The sequence below is a fragment of the Epinephelus moara genome, chromosome 3 (genome assembly GCF_006386435.1).
Source record: "Epinephelus moara isolate mb chromosome 3, YSFRI_EMoa_1.0, whole genome shotgun sequence".
Classification (NCBI taxonomy): domain Eukaryota; kingdom Metazoa; phylum Chordata; class Actinopteri; order Perciformes; family Serranidae; genus Epinephelus; species Epinephelus moara.
Genome location: NC_065508.1, coordinates 32,792,090 through 32,816,884, shown reverse-complemented (window position 1 = coordinate 32,816,884; position 24,795 = coordinate 32,792,090). Strand labels below are relative to the sequence as shown.

The following is a 24,795-nucleotide window of genomic DNA, read 5'->3' as shown; positions in this document are numbered from 1 at the left end:
CACTTGTCAACCCAGCTTATTAGTTACAGCCAATCAATATTTCCTGTAATGCATCACTGCCATTTGCAATCTCATTGATTATGCTCAGTACACTCCACAAAATCCTGAAGTGACAAGTCATGCTCACCCATAGAGGTTAGGAGGTCAGATTTGATGGCCATCATTTCATAAAAGAAAGAACTGGTCATAGCACAATTAGCCTTGGGTTGTCCACATCTCCATGTGCAGTGTAACACATGATTAGTACCCACAATGCTCATGCATATAAATGATTTTCATTTTTAAATAAATGACAGCATTCCTTGACCCTCTTTGAAAATAATTGATAGTATAGCTTTTACTCGTAGAAATCTGCTTTTTGCCAAAGACCTATTTTGCCTGTCAGCACTGTAATTAACCCTTCTTTCTGCTTTTGGAATAATTGATGTCATTTTCCTGTTCTGTATTTAGTTTGCTGATCAGGTGCTAACCCTTTCTCAACATGCGTGCATGCATTGTATCACAATGACAGTGCATGAAAAGTCAGTCAGTAAGCGGCACTGTAAATTGTCGTGGGAGTTCAGGTTAGCAGCTGTTAACGGGAATTTGTGGGCAACACAGAACACTGGCAGGAACTGCCAGGAATTGATTTGGAGTTTTAATTTCTGGCAGATTTCCAATCCTGAGAATCTTAGCAGTTGACCCCCCAGCCCCAAGTCCAGGGGAGGCTTTCACATGTAAATGTGAATGATTTGAACTATACAAATGCAAATCAGAATAGTGGGGGGATTTTGATTCACCAGTGGTCCAGAGGTCCAGATGCAGTTTTCTAAAAGGTAATAACTGCATTGGAGGAAACTCTATGGTATTAATAAATCAGTATAACTATACACTTAAACTGTATCCTGAACACATTTGCCTTTTTTAAGTAAGTAGCCCTTGCTATAATGAATTACCATGTATGCCATTAGCAATGATTAATAATGTTATTTAAAAAATACACAAAAACAGTACAATTTATTTCAACAATTTACCATACAATGAGGGTCAGTAACTTGTTTTACAAATTAGTACATACATATACAGGTTCAAGGGCTCATCATAAGCCCTTTTTACACAGAGATCACACTATAGGGCCGTTACAAAGTCCCTTCTTTATGCATCTTTTGCATTTTTACACAGAACCAAATGACAGCAGCATCCTGGCATCGCAGAATCAAAAGAGGTGTGACGGGCATTACATATAACACAACAGCGGCGGCAACGAGTGCAAAATAAAACACATGTCAGCAGTAGCGTAATAACAATGGCAAAACATCTCAATACCAATCATTTACCATCTCTGTTATATGGCAGCTGATCTCAAGAGCTTCTGAATCTCATTAATTTCCAAAGTTGCAAACATTTATGGCTGCTGTTCTTCTTCTTTGAGTTAGCAGCTAACTGCTAACAGCTACTTTTTAAATCTCTCGTGGTGGCTTGCACACATAAAACATCATCAAAACATCACACCTGTCCTGCCCACCAGTCCTGTCCTGCAGTATGTCCTGTTAATAGACGCCATTTTGGTGCTATGACAAGTTCCTAGCGATTGTACCTTACATAAAGTACAGTGATGCTGCATAATGACGCAATATTCCTGCATTGAACAGGCAGTGTAAAAGGGGCTATAGTCTTTTCCCCCGGACTGGGACACAAGACTTTGAACTGAAAACTGTTCAGTCTCGCCTGTCCGTAATCTCTTCCACTGTTCCCCATTTATTTTTCTCAAGAACTTTTTTACACTTTTGTTCGTACATACATCATCTCTCCAATCTTGCCAACGAAGAGCTTAGAACACTATCCTAAATCTCAACAAAAGAGGCATGACTACAATCACCGTTTCTATTGTCTTGCTTCAGTGCAGTAAGTATGCAAATGTTCATTTACATTGCATAAATATACATTGCTGCATAGAACCAGGAATATTTGTGTCATTAACGAAAATGTTAGCACTGTAGTGTGTGCAGCAAAGAATACCAATTATGCACATATAGGGTTATTTACACTCAGGATGCATTACATGTAATTTGTGTTTTACGCTTGTTCATGTTAAGCGTGTGCGTGCAGTTGTAGCTGTATCTGGACATCACTGCTGAATGCACAACAGATGTTGTATTTTGATGAGGATAGGCGTATATGTGTGTGTATTGAGGAAAAGATAAGTATGAAGAAAGTAGTATGCTTCTCTCCTATACCACACTCCCACTACCCACACAATACATATAAGCAGTAAAACACACTTATAATCATGTTCCCAGTGTCAGGCTCACCGCTGATCTTATAGAGGCATCCATCAGTCTGCCATCGCAGGCAGAGCCAACGCTGTAGCAGATATTAATTACCCTGAGCTGAGATCCATCTCTCCACAGTTCTGTCTCCTTCTCCACGCTTGTCCAATCACATTTCTCTCAGCCCATTATAAAGGACAAGGTGATACTCTGCTTACCAAGGAGGACAACACAAATTGAAATATCTTTGGTGTCTCCAATATGTCTGGTCTTCTTTCAGAAATCTGCTCACTGCATTTTTTCTCATTAGTGTAACTAAATTTGTCGCGTCAGCTTCAAAACCAAATAGGCTGTTTGGTGGACAACTAACTCCACACCTGACTGCAGGGTTATTATATGCCACTATTGCTGGTAACAATTAAGCAAGGGTTTTACAGGGTTATAAAAATTTATATCATAAAGTAGCCAGAAATATCTAGTAGCATCAGACACAATGGGATCTGTAAAATTATTTGGAGGTGCTGTGTTGAGTCCATGTTAAGATAAAGCCCTCTTTATATCAAATAAGTTATCTGGAAACACAGTAATTCAAAGTACTGAGAATGAAGATAGACACTGAGCAACCCAGGCCTGTTTCTGGCCAGTTTGATGCCCTAGGCCAGACAGCCCAAGGCACTTCTGAGAAGACTGAATCTTTTATAGCCAAATAATGTAACAATATTCAAGTCTGATTTCTCTTTTTACTGCTTTGCTCCACTCACCAGCACATGGTCAATTGTCAGCTGGTAGGTCTACCTGCACACTATTGTCTAATCATATTCGGAATATGATATAGAACATAATAAAACACAGCCTGGTCTCCCTAACAGGGTGTCAAATTACACCACTTGGGCAGTGTCCCCAGCATCACTATAACGACATTAGTATCTGGGTCACCCTTTAGCATGTGAATGAGATGCACCAGGCTATTAACAATCTACAATGTAAAGCCATCCCCGTCATTAGAAAATGTCTGCATAGGTGGATAAGTCCAACAAGCACAGGACTGTGACCCAGGATACCAGTGTTTGTGTCCTGTGTGAAACTAAAAGTCAATGTTTAATTATTTTGTCAGTTGGGAGTCATGTGAGTCGACTCACATGATTTTCCTGCCCCTAATAAAATAGTTTTGTTGCCTAAACCTAACCGCTGACCCCTTCTTAGTCATGTGAGTTGACACCTTCTGTAAAAGGTTGCCCCTGGCATCACTGTAATGATGACAAATGCTTCTGCCGAGGTGTCAAAATATGACAAGAAGGGATGAGATTTAATTAGAAACCTGGATATCCATATCTGTTTATGTTTCTATCCCTATCTTGGTTTTTGAGTATCTGTGAGGAGGTGGCTTTGACTCCACCATGACAACAAAAACAAAATGACAGTCTCTAGCCCCTTTTACACTGCCAGATTTTCTGCGAATGTTGGGCCGTTTTGCCGTCAAGCTGTGAGCGTTTAGACACACAGAGCCAGATTGGCGAGTTGATCCGAGGTGCGCACCCTCCTCGTCCTTGCAAACAAAGAGGCCATTAACCGTCAGATGACGGGGACGGTGAAGAACGGGCCAACTTATGAGAGAATCGCCGAAGGACAGACCAGCCGCGGCTTCCCTCTCATGTCACTGTTTACATCACACGCTGAGCTACACGTTTTGTTACTTGCTCACGCCCCTCATTGCCCCGAAAAAAGCGCATTCTGTATAAACAAAAGTAGGCAGGTGGCATTTTGCTGCACTCCCCGATTCTGTTTTTATACTGCCAATGCTGAAAAAAGACTGATTGGGCTTTCCTGCAAATTTGCACAATTCCTATCTAAAAAGGGCTTCTGGTTCTGTGCTAAGGTGTAGATATTACCAGCAGTACATTAACGTGCACAGTTAAGTCACGCTACGGTTATAGCTCAGCTAGGCCATTTAATTGGACTACTGTCCTCATCCCAGTGTACAACCACGGGAGCGGCATCGATTTATTGACTTAAGTATGTCCGACTCCACTACGATAGTGGCGAGATGCCCCCTTTCAGCCTCTTAGTATTGGACCTTTTTTCCAGTTGCCCTATTTCGTCACAGACCAAACAACTGACAAACAAGTCAGCTACAGCGAGCTATCGGCAAAGTGGTACCATGTTGGACAGCTTTACAGCTCTATATTGCGTCCTTCGGAAAAATACATGGCTCTGGATGTAGATTTCACCATGTTCTTACCGGCCTCTTCTTCTGTTACACATTCAATGCTTTCAACTTCCAGGTCAAAGCCTAGGGCAGACACTGGAAACTGGAGCCAGTTTGGGTCCAACTGACTGTATACATGCAGGAGTAATTCGACTCCCGATCACATTATGTGGGTGTTGAGAAATTTGACTTAGTACTATTTTAGTCAGACTAACACAATGAATTGATTTTCTATAATGTCATGTAAATGTACTAAGTGTCTGACTTTCACTCATGGATCATCCAAGATTATTTTCAATTCTTAAACAATACACCAGAATTAAATTCAGCACAGCAATTTAAATGTGATTAGATGTTTGTGTTGTTTTTTCTTTTTGGCTTTGTGGTTCACCTTTTCAGAAAGCTGTGTTATAAGGGAGTGAGCATGGGGAAACACATCATCATAAACCTGAAGTAGTCTCAGGACATCCTTAGTTTCACTTTAATTTCAGGGTGTGGAACATTACAGCATTTATCGTTATATATTTCCTCTAACTGATGCATGACTGATAGGGAGGGCGCATCTGCACACACACATTCACAATATCTTGGTTATGAGCCTTATCTCAGTTTTGATCTTATTCAGGATATGATGTCTGCATGGATCATAAGGAACCACTTGATTATTCATGTTCCTTATGAAGCGGTGTGAGCAAATGCAGCACGGGTCACAAAATAAGCAGCAGCCAGCAGTTCAATTAAAAATATGATGGGCGGCAGCGCCCAGTGTAGTGTCCCCACTGAGTCTGCCTGCAGACCTCTCTCAACATCAGGTGCACAGTGCAGTGCAGCCATTGGGTTTATTTCACAGTGAATGTGAAATACATTGATAGATTAAGAGATCTTTTTTAAGCATACCAAAGAGTTAAGGAAAAGCACAGGGCATCCATCTATATTCATCAATAAACCTGGAAACACATTTCACATAAAATTATGCTGAATACGATCTACTGAAATGCAAAGAAGGGAAATGAAGGAGAAAAGTACGCCTACTGACAGTGTAATATATTTCAACCATTTGTCACCATCTGTCCCCATCTATGCATCACCCTGTATGATCTGTACTGACCCCTCGCTGTCATCATTCAGCCTGACCACACAGCAATATTCACACATCCAACAGCGACGGGCTGATTTATCTCACGTCAGCGGCACTGTTTTGATGGTCGCTTTCATTTTCGAGCTGATGAAAGTGCCACAGTAATGTGGTGGAATGAATGCTTTGTCCACCAGCTTCCACCATCAGCTCAAATCGATGGGGCATGTAATTGCCGGCCACTTTGTGTGATTGCTAAGATAAACAGACATTGTTGCGGACATGGAAGATCAATGTCACGCACAAAACAACCACGAGAGAGGGGGGAATTTATGGGCCATCATATTCACCGACAACATACAGCAACAATCTATGCTGACAGATTTTGCTGCTGGCATGCACTCTTCTCTTGTGGTTACTATTTGATCACATTTAATAATTCAGTATAGTTTTAATCTTTGCAAAGGCCAATGGAATTCGGTGCTCACAAAACTATTCAGTGTATTAATTCCAGTGGCAAACTATCTCCCTTCCTGCAGTGGACTTCTGACTGATATGCATGGAAAAAGCCTGTAGACATTGCCAGATATATGATTCCCTTTTTTTGAACTGCACATTACAACAAGCCTATTTTACATGAAAATAGATCTTGTTACTTCTCTTTCTAATATAAAATCAGCATAAGAGTACATTTCTGCAAACACAATTCTTTCCTCTGTATCTTGTTGGATTATAGCTGCAACATGATAATAAGCGAAGCAGAGGAACCCTCTTACATTTCTGTAAATTAAAGATGTGTCATAACCCAGATTATGCCGCCTTTTCTACTACTGGCTGGTATACAGTGGTTTGACAAGATGAGGCCAATGAAAATTTGGGTGTGGCACGATGAAACCAAAAGCCATAATTGAATCTCAGGAATTCAATTATTATTATTAATTATATAGTCAAGTTCAAATCTATGTCAATATGGAGTGTTAAGCAATTGCAGGCTGTTTTATTTCACAGTTAATATTACTAATTATTTAATTTGCATTGACTAATACTGGTACAGTTACCATTTTGAGTTCCACAACAATCCTGTTGTAATAAGTTATTTATCTGTAAATACATGTGTTAGGTGATTCATTGTTCTTCAAATAGGCTGGTTGTCCTTTTCATTAAATATACAGCTTTAGTTTGAGTAAATTGATTGTAAGGAACAAAACATTTACTGGGAACAAACCCTCTCAAGTTTAGCACAGACTAGGGGGTACCCACACAACCCATTTTCATTCAGATACCTTGAGGTGAGAGTTCAAGGGACCCTTTTGAAAATGGCCATTTTTTCCCTTGCCAAGATTTAGTCTAACTCTGGAGCATTACTTAGCCCCTTTCCCTACAAGATATGCCAATATGGTTGTTAACAATGGATGCCCTAGAATGTCTAGAGTTTCAAGATACTACTACCGTTGTGCTAGCTTAATCAATAATGGCCAACAATTGTAGAGAAATAATACAGTGACTGAATCCACTGAGCAGTTGTGGGACTGATGGTACCGGCTCACCTTGATAATGCAGCAGAAGGAATCCAGAGTTGTGCTGTTGGTCACTACGAAATCGGATGGAGATCTGGTTGCTCCAGCTGCGTAGTACAAGGCCCCTCATCAAGACTGACTCATTGGCAAGGATGTAGGGTTCACGGCCGCCCGTATCCTCCACTGTCACCTGCTCTCCCTCCAGCACACTCACATTTAGCACCTAAAAAAAGGGACGTATGGTTACACCTTTATCGCTGCACCTCTGTGCCTCACGTATGATGTCATGCAAGCAAATGGCTCACTGACTGACTTACCCTTTGCAAAGGGTCTTTGTAGAGTAACACACTGCACAAAGGTAAGGGTGCATTGTATTTATAGCACTGTTAGAATGAGGACATTTATTTCTATACACTCTTTAAAAAGACCAAAATTCACAGACTTTTAGCTCCAAAACTGAACATTAAAAATCCCACTGCAATGAACACAAACCTGGTGACTAACTGTTGACTTATGAGGTCTCAGTTCACACCAGATGGGATCTTAATTCAGCACCCCCCACTGTTGTGTTTCCATTTAAAGCCAAGTTTCGTCTAATGACGTTGCTCTGAAAAATGGGTCACCTGCTGTGTTCCTTTGCTCACTTGTCTACCAACACAGTTGCACAGGGATATGTTTGGTTTAGTCATTTCTTTGTTAACCTGTTCCCGGAATGTTCTTTGGTAATTGTAGAATCTGTCTGGGTCATTCCACTGACGGTTTGTTTCGTGATTGACTCATCCTCTTTCTGTGTTCGCCTTGTGCCTGTAAGCCACTCTGACAGCAGTGCTTTATGTCTTCAACAGGTTTGAACAGCATCTGCAGCTAAATCTGGTGAAGGAACCTCGGGAGGATTGCACGTAGTTAAACTGTCTGGATAATGGAGCACTGACACATTTTGGAGCAACATCTGATTCATTCCCAATAGAACTATAAAAGAGGCATGTTAATTCAACAGCAGGTCTTGGTTATTATTCTGGATGACAAAAATAAATATGCTTTCACCTTCACTTGTGTTTGTTGAATAGGGATTTCTGACTTCACCTACTTCTAAATGCATGGAGAAGGGAAAAAGTTTTCACTTGTGTTTGCATTGCAGTCCCAAATAATGTTCAAGTTGTTCTCATGCACTGTTTTACATATCCCTATGAAAAGTAATGCACCACAATATGTTTACATCCCATGTAATCATGAGCCAGTGATTTTTGTATATCCTACATAATTGGAAAAGCTGCAAACACGTAAACAATGTGCTGACGGGAGTACAGAAGAAAGTAGTGCAAAGACCAAAAGTTCATTTAAGGAGGCAGGCTGGGGTGATGGATGTGTCAAACAGGACTTCCCTTTAGGAGATCAGTGTCCAGAACTGTGTGAAATCAAGTGAACTTACAGTTATTTTACAGTAAGTCGTCACCATGTTTCCTTTCTTAAACCCAACCTACCAGGCTTTCATTTACTGTTCATATGTTATCCTTCAAAAAGTAATGCACCAAAATTCATACATATCCCACGTAATGATTAGCCAGTAATTTATGCATAAGACACGTGTTGTGGAAGGCTGTGCTCACGAGACCAATGCGTTAGCAAGAGTAAAGAGGGAAGCAGCCCTGAGCGGTTCAGTTAGAAAGCAGGCTGGGGTGGTGCATGGGTCACAAAACACAGGACTTTTCCCTCGGGACTTACCCAGGAGACCAATGATTGGAACCGTGTGAACTTTGAGTGAACTCTGAGTCATTTTAAAGAACGTCCTCATCATGTTTCTTTTCCTAAATCTAACCACAGTAACTTGACTTGCCTTAAACCAAGCTTTATGTTAATTACAAAACTGTACATTAAGGATTTAATGAAATCCGTTGGGTGGCAATTTAAAGGACATACCAATTAGCGCCCCATGAATGACGTTAACATCCTTAACAAGTTACATATTAAACATATGATTATGGAAGTTAGGTCAAGGCAAGTAAAGTTACTGTGGCCAATGTAGAAGGGAAACATGGTGAGGACATTTCTTAAAATGACTCAAAGTTCACACGGTTCCAAGCACCAGTTTCCTGGGGTAAGTCTCGGGGAGAAAGTCCTGTGTTTTGTGACCCATCCACCACACCAACTGGCCTTTTAACTGGATCACTCAGGGTTCCTTCCTTCTTTACTCCTGTCACAGTCACGTGATCGCAGCCTCCCAGAATACATGGGTTATGCACGAATTACTGGCTCATCATTATGTGAGATATGTCCAAATTTTGGTGCATTTTTTTTTATCGTAGGACAACATATCAACAGTGCATGCCTAAGTATGTCATGTCATTCATGGGGCACTAATATGTTAAACATCTATTCTTTTGGTAGGGGGTGTTTTTTATTCAACTTTTTGGTGCAACAAAAAAAAAACTTATTATATTAATCATATTCTGATTAATATGTTAAAGACAACTAAACCTCAAAAAAGGCAAACAAAGAAAAACAATTAAAGATTAGCCAGATAGATCAAATAATTGCTAAACCAATAGCTAAATGTGTTGTGCACTGGCCTCTGCTAATAAAAAATCAGAAGATGAAAATATAAATACAAAATATCATTGCTCAGAGCTCAACGCATCTGATTATTTGACACCATCTTGCAACCACATCCAAAAACGGACCCAGCTTCATGTCTTGGATGACAAGTGCACCATCAAAGCTAATCCAACCACATCTAGTTCAAGCTCTTAGTGAAATTCAAAACATGTTCTGAAAGCTAATGCTGTCATAGGTAGTGGGCTCAGGTCTCAGGTATGCTGTCAGGCAGAAAAAGGGTCGCCTTCCATGGGCCAATGTCCCTGAGGTAATATATGTGTGCAGGAGTGTTAGTGCAGCAGCCTGGAAAAGCTGAGACAGTGGGCAGGATGAGCACATCGCACAACGGTGGCGGCGGCGAAATGAATTTGGCCAGGTTGACTAACTGTCACTCAGTCGAAGGGGAGCTGACAATGAGCGCAGAGAAGCTAATGGACACTGAGAGTGAGCTTAGAGGTGACTTCTCCCTGAATGATCCATGAGGTCAGCCACTTTGATTGATTTGATTTTTATCACAACCAGAATTAAACACTGGACCACTCTGGGGGTTTTCAGACTAACTGAAAACACAGAGAGCAAACAGCAGATCAAAATAGTCAAACAGCAGATATTCTCATGCTGTGTGTGTGTGATAAAAATCACCTCTGGTTTTTAAATGCAAAAACTGTGCATCTCGACCTTGTATCTAAGGTAGTTAAGTTGTTGCAGGGTCCTTAAACAACAGTGTCACAGTGAGTAATAAAGGAACGCCACGTGATTGTAGAATCCCTGTTTCTCTGTTTCTCAAGGGCAACGGCAATGACAAAGCCTTAGGCACAGTTCTTTTTTCCCCCACTTCTCCCTTTTTGTCTCTGAGTTAATATGGAGGACTTGGATGTTTTGCAAATCAGGTTACTTCAGCTACTTGCTGCTCATCTTATAACTTCATAATTCACCCCACAGTACAGCAGAGTAATTCTCCTTCAATTTAACATTCATACTCGTATATTCTAAGACTGAGATGAAAGTGCACACAACGTGGAATTGCAATTTTACTAACACTGCGTATAACTTGATTGTCTAACAAATTTAGGCAACCATGGAGACTCAGCTCTAAAATTACATCCATAATTGATTGTGATTGATTGCTTGCATTGCAGTCTCGTATAATAGAGCTTGAACTCGAAAGATTTTCAAGAAATTACAGGGAAAAGTATGTCATTCTACATTTTGGCACACTGAAGCAAGGTTGAATATATTTTTTCCAAGTCAAATTGTATTTATTTGGAATTCAGATATATTAAAAAAAAGAAAAGAAAAAGAAAAAAGAGAAAAAAGAGCTTTAATATCTTTCTCCATCTTTGAAATTCATTCTCAAATTATTATTCTGTGATGTGTTTCTGTTGTCTCCACCATTATGTAAAGCTGGCGAGTCAATGAGAGATGGCTGATATTCCACCACGGTTCATAAATATTTCAGTCAAGCATCTCTCCAAAAAAAATCAGGCTAGAAATCGAATGTCCTTCTTGCTAAAGCCCTCAGTGGAACTGGTGGAAAGCTTCTTATCCCTGTTCAATTCACCCTCCCCTCATCCCAATCCAAATCTAGTATCAATTTTTTTTGCCTGACTTAATGATGTAAAATGCTAGATGTCCCAACATTTCATGAAATTTACAGTAATTGCGATCAACTTTAAAGCAATAAATACTGATTGGACTAACAATTTCTACCAGCCATTTTAATGCCGAGCTAGGCCGCCTTCAAACAGTATGAGGCAGACTACTAGAAATCATGGTGTTAAATTTGTCCATTCATGTTTCTTTGTTTTTTTTGTTTTTGTTTTTTCAACTAAACAAAATAACTGTCTCCTGCTGACATAAATCTGTGCATGCTTTAATATTTGACCGCCTTGACTTTATGTTGGTATCTGCCTGAGCTTCTTCCACTGACTGAGATTGGTGCACAACATTGATGCTCGAATTATAACCAGCACCAAAAGATAAGAACATATTACTCAGGTATAAAGGGGTGGAAAGAAGGGGACACGCCCCCCTAAATATTTAGAATACCCTAATGTTGAAACGAAATCTAAGCCTTCACTCTTGTGTTAGTGTGTGTGTGTGTGTGTGTGTCACTGATTCACTGATTCCCTACATGCCTTGGTGTCACCTTAGATCGATGGATGTGATTCTGTTTATTCCTAGGTCTCAGTTAGTAACACTGGGTGACCCGCCCTTTGCAGATAAAGCCCCCAAACACTGGAACACCCACTGAGATCAGACATTATACATCATCAACATCATTACTTTTTTCTATTATAACAAAGACAGTGAATACTTAATATGTTTCATCAGGCTGTGTTTGAGTCCTCTTTAGTATTAATATGACCAAATAATTGCTTTTTTGTCTGTTACAGTGCTTACTTATTTTCATTTTAATAATTCAATCCTGTTTAAAAGTTTCTCTGTAAAGCATTTTGGTCCTTTCTTTTTTCTTTTCCATGAAGAGCTTGAAGTTTATTATTTATTATATATTTAATCAATCGAGATGAGACAGTTTTCCTATTTTGTTTTTTTTAAAACAAAGTTGCACTATTTCTGTCAGTGATGGAATTAAGATTTTTATTTTAAAAAAAATCAGGATTGGCTTTAATTATCAATACTCATCATCATATATTTACACTGATATTCATCTGAATACAAATCACAGCAAAAAGAAAATATTTACACCAGTGTTTATTGTTTAGTAAACATCCCATTGCACAGGTGTTTATGGTACTGTGTCTATCTGATGTATGGTCCTGCACTCTGATATTACAACAGCTTATAATCATATCCAGTGAGGTCAAACAGATTGTTGGTCTGTGACCACTTGGTTTACATATACCAGGGGGGCTCATGAAGGACAGGTGAGCAGATAGTGGACAGTGAGCAGTTAGACTGATAGATAGTTTGGCCCCAGAGGGCCCTATCATCTGTCATCCACCCCTGGGACCTGTCACTGCAGCCGGCAACAGCTGTCCTGCCTCAATTATGAATCATTGGCCATGTCAGGAGACATCACACTACTGTACCTTATCTTCACCAGTGCTGAAGCCAAATGTCCAGAGGGACTTCTTTCTCACTGTCTCTCACACACACACACACACACACACACACATACATGTTCATGCATGTGTGTGTGCGTGCACATATGGACACATGCATGCATGTTCCTCTGGGCTGTAATGAGAGCAGGCTTATTGTAACTCCTAGCTGGAATCTCTGCCTCAGCAGACACATTTGTGGGAGAAGGGATTTGGCTGACCAAGCACACTTCTGCACCAACCACAACATTATCAGAGGATGCCATCTAAACATTGTGCTGTTCCATTTTGAGAATTGTGTTGAGAGAAGAAAGAATGCCTGTTTAGTGCTTTTTTTTACTCCAGGTTATTAAAGGAAAGCTCTAAACAATGCAAGGAATGTACTGAAAGACTGTCCTCTGAGTAGGTGCTCTTTCAGTTCAAGCGTTTCTTTTTTCCCCTCCAACTGTTCCAGTAAAATATTTCCTGAGCCCAATCAAAATGAGGAGACTAGAGGAGAGAGGGTCATCTCTCTCCCCTGGCCACTGTCTTTTCAATCAAACCACTATAATGAACAGACCACCCTGCAAGGCTACAATACAATTGACAGGCCACAACTGCACTCGGAATACAAAAGATAGTGGGAAAATCTCCAAAATAAAGGTTTCAGAGGATAAAAATATTTGCAGTGAGTAAATACCTTGATCTTTCTGTGTTTACCATGATCTCTGTAGAACAGGGAGCTTCCAGGGTGCTGCAGTGTTAAACTATGTGAGTCAACAGTGAGCAGAGGTGAAGATTCATCTTATCACATCCGAACAGAAAGCAGGCTGGCATGGCTTTTAATCTGTTACTATTGAGTCACTGCTGGTATCTGACAGTCCGCATCATAAGAGATAAACTACAAAAAAAAAAAAATCTGTATCATGCAATTAGAGAGTTACTGTCTTCTTAAAAAGGGGGAAAAACTAGTAAAGATGCAGTTTGGGAGAGAAAAAAATATTCCTCCTGGTGCTTTGAAATAAACAATCTGTCAAACAAATTAGCCTTTATATACATGGCATGTAATCTTTATTCACTAATTTATTAATTTATCCGTAAGCACACAGTGTGAGTTAACTGTCCGCAGAGGCTGGCTCTCACTGATAATTTACTGTTGAAAACATCTGGTGGTGCTCTGCAATGAACATTTACAGTGACTCACAGGAGCCATTGCTGATGCAGAAATGAGCAGTATGTAATCAAAATGATCCCACTATACATGGAAATTAAATGACCCTGCTGCTGGGGGCAATAAATCAACAGCCATTGGACTCACCAGCTGCAGTGTCATCATTACTATGGCTGATGCAGCGGAGCACACTGGTAGTGTACCTACCTCATCGCCCGTATCTCAGGCTCGCACTTGAATAATCTTGGTACACCACATCCAGTTGGTGTTTTTGTGTATCTCCTGATAAATTCATATAAAAAAGAATCCATCCAGTGCTCATTATTTGGGAAATGTTATCTTAATTGAACATTCACCTCTATTTAAAACAGCTGAGGCCATTTCCTGTTTGCTGTCTAAAACAATGGATTCCTACCAATCAGAGAAAGCTGAATGTTAATGAGAATGTGCTTGAGCCAGTGACTGAATACAATACCAACTTGCTCATTGTTACTTATGTCTTATTTTTATGTAACATTTATGCTCCTGAGATCACCAAATGCCACCACATATTGATCATCCTCTCAAATATGATTCCCTTTCAGAGGCTTATAGGACAGCAGATATTAAAGGTCCAGTGTGTAGGATTAAGGGATATGTATTGACAGAAATGGTATTAAACATTCATAACTATGTTTTCATTAGTTTATAATCACCTGAAACCAGCGGTGGGACTAAGTCATTGTTTTGCAAGTCACAAGTCAAGACTAACACGTCCAGGGTCAAGTCCCAAGTCCTAAAATTGGTGTTTAAAGTCCAAAGTAAGCCATAATGCGCTCCTCAAAAAACAAACAAACAAAAAAAAACCACACCGTTATCTTTGGCATCATTTTTGTCAACTAGCCCTCAGTAGCGTAATGCCAGTTCATGGTTCTCCCCTGCAACTTGATTGGAAGTTGTCAGATTGGTTCACACAAAGTGGATCATCTGGGAATTACGTGTTGTCTCACTGGGAATGAATTGAGATCATATTAGTTGATTCAGGAAATAAAGCAACATAATAAATAAATAAATTTGTTTTAATAAATTTGTTTTAATCTTGTGCTTGGGGCAAGGTATTTTCAAGTCAAAAGTTTCAAGTCACCAAGTAATTGGTGGTAAAATCCAAACTGAGTTGCAAGTCTTTGATGACTTTAAACTTGACTTGACAAAATGTGTTTTTATTACCTTAAAATGAGTCAGATATCTACATCTTGAGTGCGAATTTGCGATTACTAGGAGAGCGAAGGTCCTTAGTCTGCCTCTGATTGGCGTACCCTACCATTCTTACCCCTACTCTAACCAATCTCCTCTTGCCCAAACCCAACCAATCCGACCAACAAAGGCAACAAGTACTAGCAAATCACAGGGAGAGTAGGGCGGGTTATTCTTTCGCTATCCGATACACAGACTTGTATACAGAGCATGTCCTCTCCCACAGAGTCCACCATGATGTTTCTATAGCCCAGAACGCCGTTTTCACTTTGGCCACCGTAGTTCTCCCGACTAGAAGCCACTAAATCCTCTACACAGGACCTTTCAGGTCCTCAGCATTTGAGGCACGTTCATGAGATGAGACTCAGATAAATCAGCCTCACTCTTTAAGGTGCCTCTTGGGCCTTGACATCTCCGTTTATTTGCTGCAGTGTGCGTTTTTTGCATAGATTTAAATTCATGCATTGCTAATTACTCTTCATATTTTTTTTCTCGCATGCATCTTTACTCTCCCAGCCTCAATGTGACACTGAAAGAGTTGGAGAGAACACAGTTTTCTGCCAGACAGAGTTTTCTCCCTTTATGACAGCTAGCTGGGTGGAGGAGCAATTAGTGTCACCTGAAAGCATTCCTCTCGGGATGACTAGGCCCCATGAAAACTCATCTCAGAAAAGCCCTGGCACCCTAAAAAGCTCATCAAGATCAAACTGGCCTTCTTTATGTCCTGCCTTACTCCCCCAAGGCACAACATGATGAAGGCTTCCCTCTGCCTCATCTCAAGTTGATTAAAGGCAGCGAGCCCGTCTCGGCCTCCATTACTCAGTCAGGCTCAGTTTCTCTGTGACATGTCTGCTATACGTGTTGTGCCGTTTGTGCTGCTGGGGAGTCACAGAATGGCCAAAACATGTGCAATACCTTGTTAAAATGCCACTGTTAGTATATCGGAGGCAAAGAGGGAGCATTACAAGATTCACTGTATTCTAAATGGGAAATGTTGGTTTTACAAAAGTGACGAGACCTGCTTTCAGGGGAAATTGTCTAACACATTCTTGTGGCCCTTTCATTTGATGAGAGCACTGGCGGTCAGTGAATGCCAAACAAATTTAATTCCCTCCTTCATCAGCCACACTCGGCCAGGGTCAATGCCATGCGCATTTTGCTTCTTTTGTAAGAAATACTGGAATTAAAATGAGAGTGCAAGGATCAATACAGCAATTCACCCAGCACTGAGAGGAGGCTGCGTGTCAAGTATTGGTGCTGCTTATTAACATGACTATTGATTGGAGTCAGAGGAGCGTGGTCGCAGAGGCAGCATCAAATACCAATCGTTAACCCTCGAGTCGGGGTTAGCTATAAACATTTGGCATGCTCTGTAACATCTCAATCTTTAAAGGGGCAATTCACTGATGATTCCCCTCGATGGTACTTTTTCCCCACCTAGACCTAACTCATTAGCACATGCAGCCTTGAGCTCATTAGATGTTTGGCTCTTAAGTTTGATTTTGTTTTGTTTGGAAACGTCTGATACAATATTCATTCATTTGAGGATGAAAAACTTGGAAGCTATAATTTTCCCCACTGAGACCTAAGGCACCGTGTTTGATATTTATAAGCTTTAATTAAAGAAACAAAAAAAGAAAAGAAAAAGTTTTCTTTTTCACTTGATGGACAATTTTACACTACTTGCATAGCTCGGCTTCAACTGTCAAGAACTACTTCTATCTTTGAATCAATAGATTCAAATCTGACAGATTTACTTAAAATGACCTAGGAAACTGACTGCCTTGAAAAAGATAAGTATTACTATTAGTCCTACATTATGTTTACTTTAACTCTAATTCTTAAGTTCACTTTATTGTGTTGAAATCACTTAATTTTGTTAAGTTGTTGCAGCTTAAAAATGACCAGTGACATCGACTTGTTCTTTCTAAGTGTTAGCAATTTAAGTTAATAAAGTTAGTCTGACTTAACTTAATAGTTGTGTTAAGGTTAGAAATCTGACTGCCTTCGATAAAGTATAAACAACAAAGTGATTAGTTTGCAATTTTATTGTTTATTTTAACAAAATATAATTCTGAGCATCTTAGGACAAGGCCAGTGTTTGTGGAAACAAATTCAAATTCATTCATTCATTCATTCATTCATTCATCTTCTAACCGCTTCATCCTCTTGAGGGTCGCAGGGGGGCTGGAGCCTATCCCAGCNTGCTGTGAGGTGACAGTGCTAACCACCACACCACCGTGCCGCCCCACAAATGAAATTGTAAAATCAAAACCACTTTTAAGCCTTATAAAATAGTCTTTTGAAAAAAGAAATCTATTGATAATCAAACTAATTCTTTCTCTCTAACTTTACTTAAGATTTTAGGGTTCAATTTATCACAAATAGCAAATATCAGTCTAGCTTTAGCCAACTTAATAGCGCAATGAAACAACAACTGTAATAAACACCATAGGTAATAACATTTCGCTATTTATCTGTATTCTGCTGGTTCCAAGCGAGTCAGTCACATTTTGTATATTCTTTAACATGTTAACAAACTTGCAGATATCTGAACTCCACCACATACCAAATTCTCTCTGTCGTGACTCAAAATTATCGGGTTAGCTGCGGGGGGGCCTTACGTGTTTCTGTTACGGCACTGTATCTGAACTAATATTCTTGAGGAGAATATTTACATAATTTTCAAGTGTTTTGCAGGAGACTCAAACCTATCATTTTTTGTAGTGGTTAATTTATTTTTCTAAGGCAATCAGTTTCTTAAATTCTACTGAGTAAACACAAGTGTTTGGTTAAGTCAGACTAACTCAGTTTACTAAAGTTGCTAATTTTTAAAAATGACAGGTGAATTGACTTGTTCTTAGTTGCAACCATGTAATAAAATTAATTTAATACAACAACATTTTAATTAAACTAAATACATATGAAGTGAACAAAATGTAGGACTAAAATTTATATTTACTCACTATTTTTTCATAGTAATTGCTTTCCCAGATTTTTAAAATAGGATTAGCTTGTCACACTTTACAGTCTACCATATTTGGTAAAATATTTTGTTTAATCTTTATTAAAAACCTGCTTTAACATTTGACTGTCACTTGTTGTTCTAACCAATATAATCATGAAAATAAAATAGAAGGTTTTAATAAAGCAATTATATATTCAAGCTATTGTTGTGTGAATTCATTCCTGTATCCTGTAAATGTATCCCCAGTTTCACCACAAGAACTGAAGCTGATTGAGACGGGATAGAGGCACTAGACAAATAGAAAAACTGATAAATGAAAGTAGGATGGAAATTGGAAAAAAGGGGAGGGTGGGAGAGTTGAGAGAGGTACGGAGAAGAGAGAAAAATGAGATATACAGTATTGACCTCAAAAATCCTCCCTCACCATCTTTTTGAATGATGCTGCTTTAAACCTGTCAGAAAATGGAAACACTCCCCCAATCAGCCTTTGTGGCAGTGGGAGAAATTGGCCATGTCTGGACTCATAACCCCTGAAATGTATCAACCACTCTCAGTCCTCCCAACACAATACATGTTCCTTTTAGTAAGAGTGCAGGGATGTGGTCTCCATGAAACAGAGCTGGAACAACCTGTGCAGAGCCTCAGACGGGAACTCCTTGAGACCCAGGCAGGTAGATCAGTGAGAAGAGGAGACGGAGAAATCAGAGAGGGACAGATGGCCTGGAAAGAGCTGATAGCTAGCTAACCCACTGGATTTATTTGATCAAATAAAAAAAGCTCCAAAACAGATTTTAAGCACTTTAATGCCACAGCCCAGTTCTGGAAAACCTCCATCTGTCCTCTACTAAAACCTTATTGCAAAAGTGACTGCGGAGAAGAGGAGGAGTAGATATAGAAGACAGAAATAAGATGTGCTTAAGATATTGCCAATTCACCAGGTTAAAAAAAGGCAGCTGTTTTGAAATAAAAATGGTAAGTATATAACCTGAATATGTCTTTCTTTATAATTCACCAAGACCAATGTAAGTGGAAGGTAAGATTGATTCTTTATATTATATTTAAACCTGCCTAATGTATACTTCATTGGCATGGAAACTGAATAATCTGAAGCCTGAAAGAAAGCCTTCCTCCTTATTATAGTAATGCACTCTGGCTTTAAAGTTCTTCAACTGTCATGAGTCCTCTCTGATTCATCCAGTATCCATTCATTATTCTGCCTGGATTTCCATTCCACTTAATGTCTTTTCATTCCATTTTTTTAGGTCGCTGAAAACGGATCTTTTGTAAAACTCCATCCAGGGTAAAGATTTTCAGGAACTGTATTTTCAGTGTTGACATGTGGACAAGGAAAAAATGAGTTTCTGGCTCATGACCAAGTGGCAACCTCTGAGGCTGAAAAATGAAGTAAATGTCCAAGTGCCCAAAAAATGCAGTATCTTATATGGCCACTTGAGGTTGTCTCAAAAAGTGAGTCAATCCCCATAGTCCCTTGTGTTCAAATGCCCAGAATTACAGCAGAAACAAACATGGTTACAGCATGGGAAAAAAATAAATGGTTTAGTCTCTGTCAGTTTAAAATGTCCCTGTTCATGACAGCTGCACAGTGGGGAGTTTTATATAATTCACCCATTTAAATGTTATCATTATCTACATGTTATTAAAAAATACAAATAATTAGGGGTGGGGCCTTATATGGTCACTTCTGGATCCGAAAATCCAAGATGGGGACCGCCAAAAATACTGGACCTGAGGCTTTAGAACAGTAGTTCACAAGCCTATGGGTGATGTCACGGTAGCCACGTCCATTATTTTATTCAATCTATGCTCATGACGTCAGAGTGTGCACTGTTACCTCCTTTGTAAGGCATCCAAAAAGAGGTGACATTTCGTGCAATGGCAGATATGACCAAAATAGTGCTTGTTCTAACCTTGCCAACAGGACGTTTTGCATATGTACACATAAATGTAGTTACTCTTCCACTAAATTGAGGTCACAATGCACTGCAGAGGTCACTGCACTAGGTAGCCTTCCCATAATTGTTTTTCTTTTCAGGTTTCTGATTGGCCAACATCATCTTCTTCCATTTGTGCCTTAAGGGTTGCTGTTATACTGATGCCCGTTGGTTTGGCTTGCTCTTGACAGGGCTTCAATTATGTTTTGCGTTTTTGTGTTTTCATTTGGACGTTTTTATAACGGTGTTTGTGCGCACAGGAACTCTTTGAGAATGAAGGATGGAAAAAAACCTTTTTTTAACAACATCAACAAAAAGAAATAACTGTGTATGTGTAGACTAGCTCTGAAGCTCTGCTTGTTTCCTGGGCTCTGACTTCCTGCCTGATCCCTTTCGGTTAAGTTTGCCTTCTGTGATTGATCTCTTGGTTTTGACCTTGCCTGCTTACTGGAATAAATCTTGTTGGGTTGTGGAACTGATTGTGTTGAGAGTTGCGTATGTGGGTTCCTGACTGGTCTGTGTCTGTAATTATTACATCATCATTGCTAAACTTAATATAATAGAGAGGAATGTGAGACAAAAAATCTATACTTTACATCTTAACTAACAACTGTGCAGGGCTGTTTTCACCCTGTTCAAACAGCCCTGCACATGTCATATTTAACTATGAAATACTCCTGTGCAGTGTATGCTAAAATGCAACACTTTTAAAAAAAAATATATATTTTTCTAAGCGTTTATTACACTATTAGTTTATCTCTGTGCTGAAAGTTGATGTTACATCAGCCCTCTAATATTTGTGCAATTATTCTGCAAACAAATTGTAATGCGGCCAGAATCACCAGATGGGGCAATGCATTATATACTGTTAGCTGTGGCAGAGGGGTTGAACAGTCAGGCTGAGGGCAGTAAATTCTCCTGATACATTTTTCATCCTCCCTCTCCTGCAAGCTGCCAGACTGCTGAAAGGAGTATTGACTAAGCACAGAAAAGGTCTGATCTTGCTTATTTATTCCTCACCAATCTCCGTGATGTTTTTGAATGCTGGTGGAAATCAGAGAGGTTTCTGAGTGCTGGAAATGACAGATCCTGTGTCTATATGCGGTACACTGTATAGTATGTTTTTACTGAAACATAGCTACTCTATACATCAACATAAATATTTATGACACAGTCACCTCATCTGTCCTTCAGAGTTTTTCTTTCACCTAATTTCCTTCCTTTGCCCTTCCAAACTGCTGGTCTGTCTGCTATAATGATGACTCCCTTCCATAACAGAGGCCGGCTGCCAAAACAAGAACATGCACTTCAACCATAATGTCCCTCCCACGGCTCCTCTGCTGTCAAGTGTGGAGCAGAAGCATTTTCCCTGTGTTAATGCTCGACACAGTAAATGGAATCAAAAACCAGCTGATCAAAGTGAATACTAAGAAGTATATTTCTGTGTCTCTAACAAATACCACATAAAAAAATCATGACCGCAAATCAATAAACTGTCCGTGATCCGACCAGAGAAATGGCGGGGGAGGCTCTGTGATCTCTCCAGAGATGGCTGTGTGAGGATGACAAATAAGCTCATCAGAAAAGTGGAAGCAATCAATTTAGTCACTACAACAACAGCTCATCTCATCTCTCTTTTCTTATTGGATACGGAGGTTTAAAGGATTAGTTTCTTCAGAATTACATAAAACATGATTAAAACTTGGACTGTCACATCTCAAATGATCTAAGCTGTTTAATTGAACCATTTGCCATGTTTTCTGCTGTTTATGTGTGTAATTTAGTGCAATGATTGCCTTGCATGTCGCTCAGTAAATCTGTTGTTAGTCACATTATCTTTACAATAACTACACTGCACGTACCTCTACACAAATTTAGAAAAGACAAAATGAAAGCCTGTCTGTTTTTCTTTCTGGTGCAAGGATCAATAGAATAAAGTCAAAAATGAAAAAGGTGGAGGCTTCTAACTCTCACATTTTGTGTATTTCTGCATATGTGTGTGCCTTCATGTGTCGGATAAGTCCACAGTAAATCCCATGAGACAACAGCTAAATGTACGTCCATCTCCTCCTGCTTGCTTTAGGAATTAAACACGGGTGAGTGATGCTGCAAAGTGTTGAAAACTAAAATCATCCATGTGTAAAAAAAAAACATTTAAAATGTGAGGTAAAAATTGTTCCGCTTGCATAACATTTTCTGTGCACACTGCTACTCCACAAGTACTTTCTGATCTCACTTCATTCCTTTAAAGCCCCGGGACCTGGGTAGCCTCCAGGCAGAGAAGCTTCACACATTGCTGATGAGAAGGTATGACACAAACTTGACTTCAATTTCTATCTTTCCATCTTCAGTCGCCAGGAACAGAGACCATGGCTCCTCGTTCTCTTCAGCCGTGCCAAGTGGTTGTCTGTATAGTTTGCCATCAGATCGCTATCAGTTTAGCTGTAGGAGGGAGGGAGACTGTGGCCCCATCTGTTCACACGGTGGTGCTGAAACACATGGCTTTCTCCTGTTTCTTTATCAGGCCTGGTAGATGTGTGAGGATAAAATGTCTATAGGTTTTCATTCATTTATATAGTTTTGTATTTTTGTGAGGCTCTTAAGAAGTTTTCTGTCAAATGCACCAGAGAGGCAGTAGAAGTTAAGATCTAATATATCAAATATGGGGAAATGCATATGTGTGTGTGCATGCACATGGGCAGGTACCTGCGCTTATGTGGTTCAAGATTTACTTGAGTTACCCAGAGGAAGAAAAACACACTCTCAAACATACACTCTGTCAAGACTTATCTTAGCCCTCCAGAGGCAGCAAGACAAAGCTCACACATTTTAAAGTCTCCAGTGGTAAATGAGGCGTTTGAGAAATTGCAAATGCCAGGGAACACACTCACTGACAGTTAATTTTTATAACCTTTTGTGAAAAGACTTACCAAGCAAACATTTCAACCTGAGACAGACCCCATCACTTGTGCCCCCATCCACCCACTCACCCCAGCAATTTGTTGCCTGTCTATCTCCATCAACCCACACAAGACCAGCGAATACTGTACGAGCTGAGACTAAACCAAAATATGTCAATGCTCCTCACTGGTTGAATAGAACCCTTTTCTGCAACATCTTTTTTTTTACTTTCAGACAATTGACAAATGCTTCACTGAGCATTATAGTGTCTTTCAGCTCATTGATTTGAATTTATCGTCCAAAACTCTACTGCTCTGGTTCAATCTCATGGATCTTGTCAATGTCTTTTCTAGATGCAGGCAGTAGTTTTCAGTGAAAAAAACTTAGCCACCAAATAGCCAGATTATTCTTCATGGATTGCCGGAGACCAAAAATAGAGCAGAAATAACAGTAAATATTTGATTTACATTGGTTGGGTGGCCTGAAACACAAATTCAAATGTATATTAATGTTGCTCTGTATGTGTCAGATTGTGTAAATAGGAAACAGCTTGTTTGCTATATCAACATGGAAAGTGATAAAATGCCAATGCTGTATTCATAGCTTCATTCTGCTGCTCTCAAGTGCCCAAAAATGTATTAGTGGGGGTTTTCTGTGAGGTCATTTTTTATCTCAGCTACAATGGGCCTCATTTACTAATATGTGTGTATAAATGTTCTTACTCTGTGCATAGAATAAATGTGCATGCAATACCACGATTGTTCATTCATGAGACTGCACACCAGCTGATCTTGTTCTTACCATTGTGCGTAAGTTGGTGAGTCAGAATCATTCCAAATTGACAAGCGTGTACCTGCTATTTGCAATCAACATACTGCCACGCCCCTTTTACTCTGTACAAGTGAATGCATTTGCGTTTAGTTCATCCTGGAGAAAGAGGTGGAGTTCTTTCCATGCACATATATGGACCCTGACATGCTAGTGTCAGACCATCAGTGAGCATCTGCTACTGTAGTGGCAGCCAGAAACAGCTGATAAGCCATGTCGGTCTCTGATGCCGCTCTCTCCTGAAGGCACTGACTGCAACATCCTACAGCAAAGTTAATATCTTAACACCTGCTTGGAGGTAAATCAGAATCTTTAATATACCCTGTCAATTATAACAATACTAATAAGGACTAATAATCATTTCATGAAACTCTAAATTCGTGGCCATCATTAGCCATCATTAGCAGACAGGCTGGTTTAATAAAAAATAATGAAAACCAAAACACTTACATGTCAATATAGACATTCTTATATATGCCACTGTAAGCTAGGACTGGGGCACTCAGTTTTTATAGTGGAATATTTTAATTACTTTTAATAACTGATGAGGATGAAAGGCAGAGGATGAAATAAGTGCATGCATTGTAAATTAGTAAATTAATGGTTTCAAATATTGTTGTCTATTAAAGCCTTTATTGAAAATGTTTTTAATATGCTACGCATTTGTTTAAAGGGTGCGTGTTTACAGCCAGGCCTTCATAATTTATGTGCATGCATGGTCTGATGTAGTTCTTAATTTGTTTGCAGGGTATGAAAAAATTCAGGTTAGAAAATATTGATAAATTCTACTAAAACGTTCGTATGCACAGTTTAAGCACAGATTTGTGTGCACTGTTTGTGAATGAGGCCCAGTGTCCCCAAGACATGACTGAACTGATGACATCATCTGTGAGATAAAATCAATGTGTTTTCATGCCTGTCTTCAAAACCGATGCTTTCTCCTGCCTTATGCATGTGACACAGATGCCGCAGGCACCCTTTGGCATCTCTATGACATGCACCCTTTAACATTGGTTTGATTGCTGCGATGCACAGCTGGGTGAGAACTGTGGTAAGATG

The 24,795-nt window shown here is 39.6% G+C and overlaps 1 protein-coding gene across 3 annotated transcripts in view; it reads right to left on the bottom strand.

The window, feature by feature from the left end:
* Positions 1 to 24,795, bottom strand: part of LOC126388280 (seizure protein 6 homolog) — a 116,945-nt gene that overhangs the window by 30,500 nt on the left and 61,650 nt on the right. For all 3 annotated transcript variants that reach the window (XM_050041307.1, XM_050041308.1, XM_050041306.1), the window contains exon 4: positions 7,078 to 7,270. In XM_050041307.1, the coding sequence (XP_049897264.1) occupies positions 7,078 to 7,270 (193 nt within the window). The remainder of the gene's footprint in view (positions 1 to 7,077; positions 7,271 to 24,795) is intronic.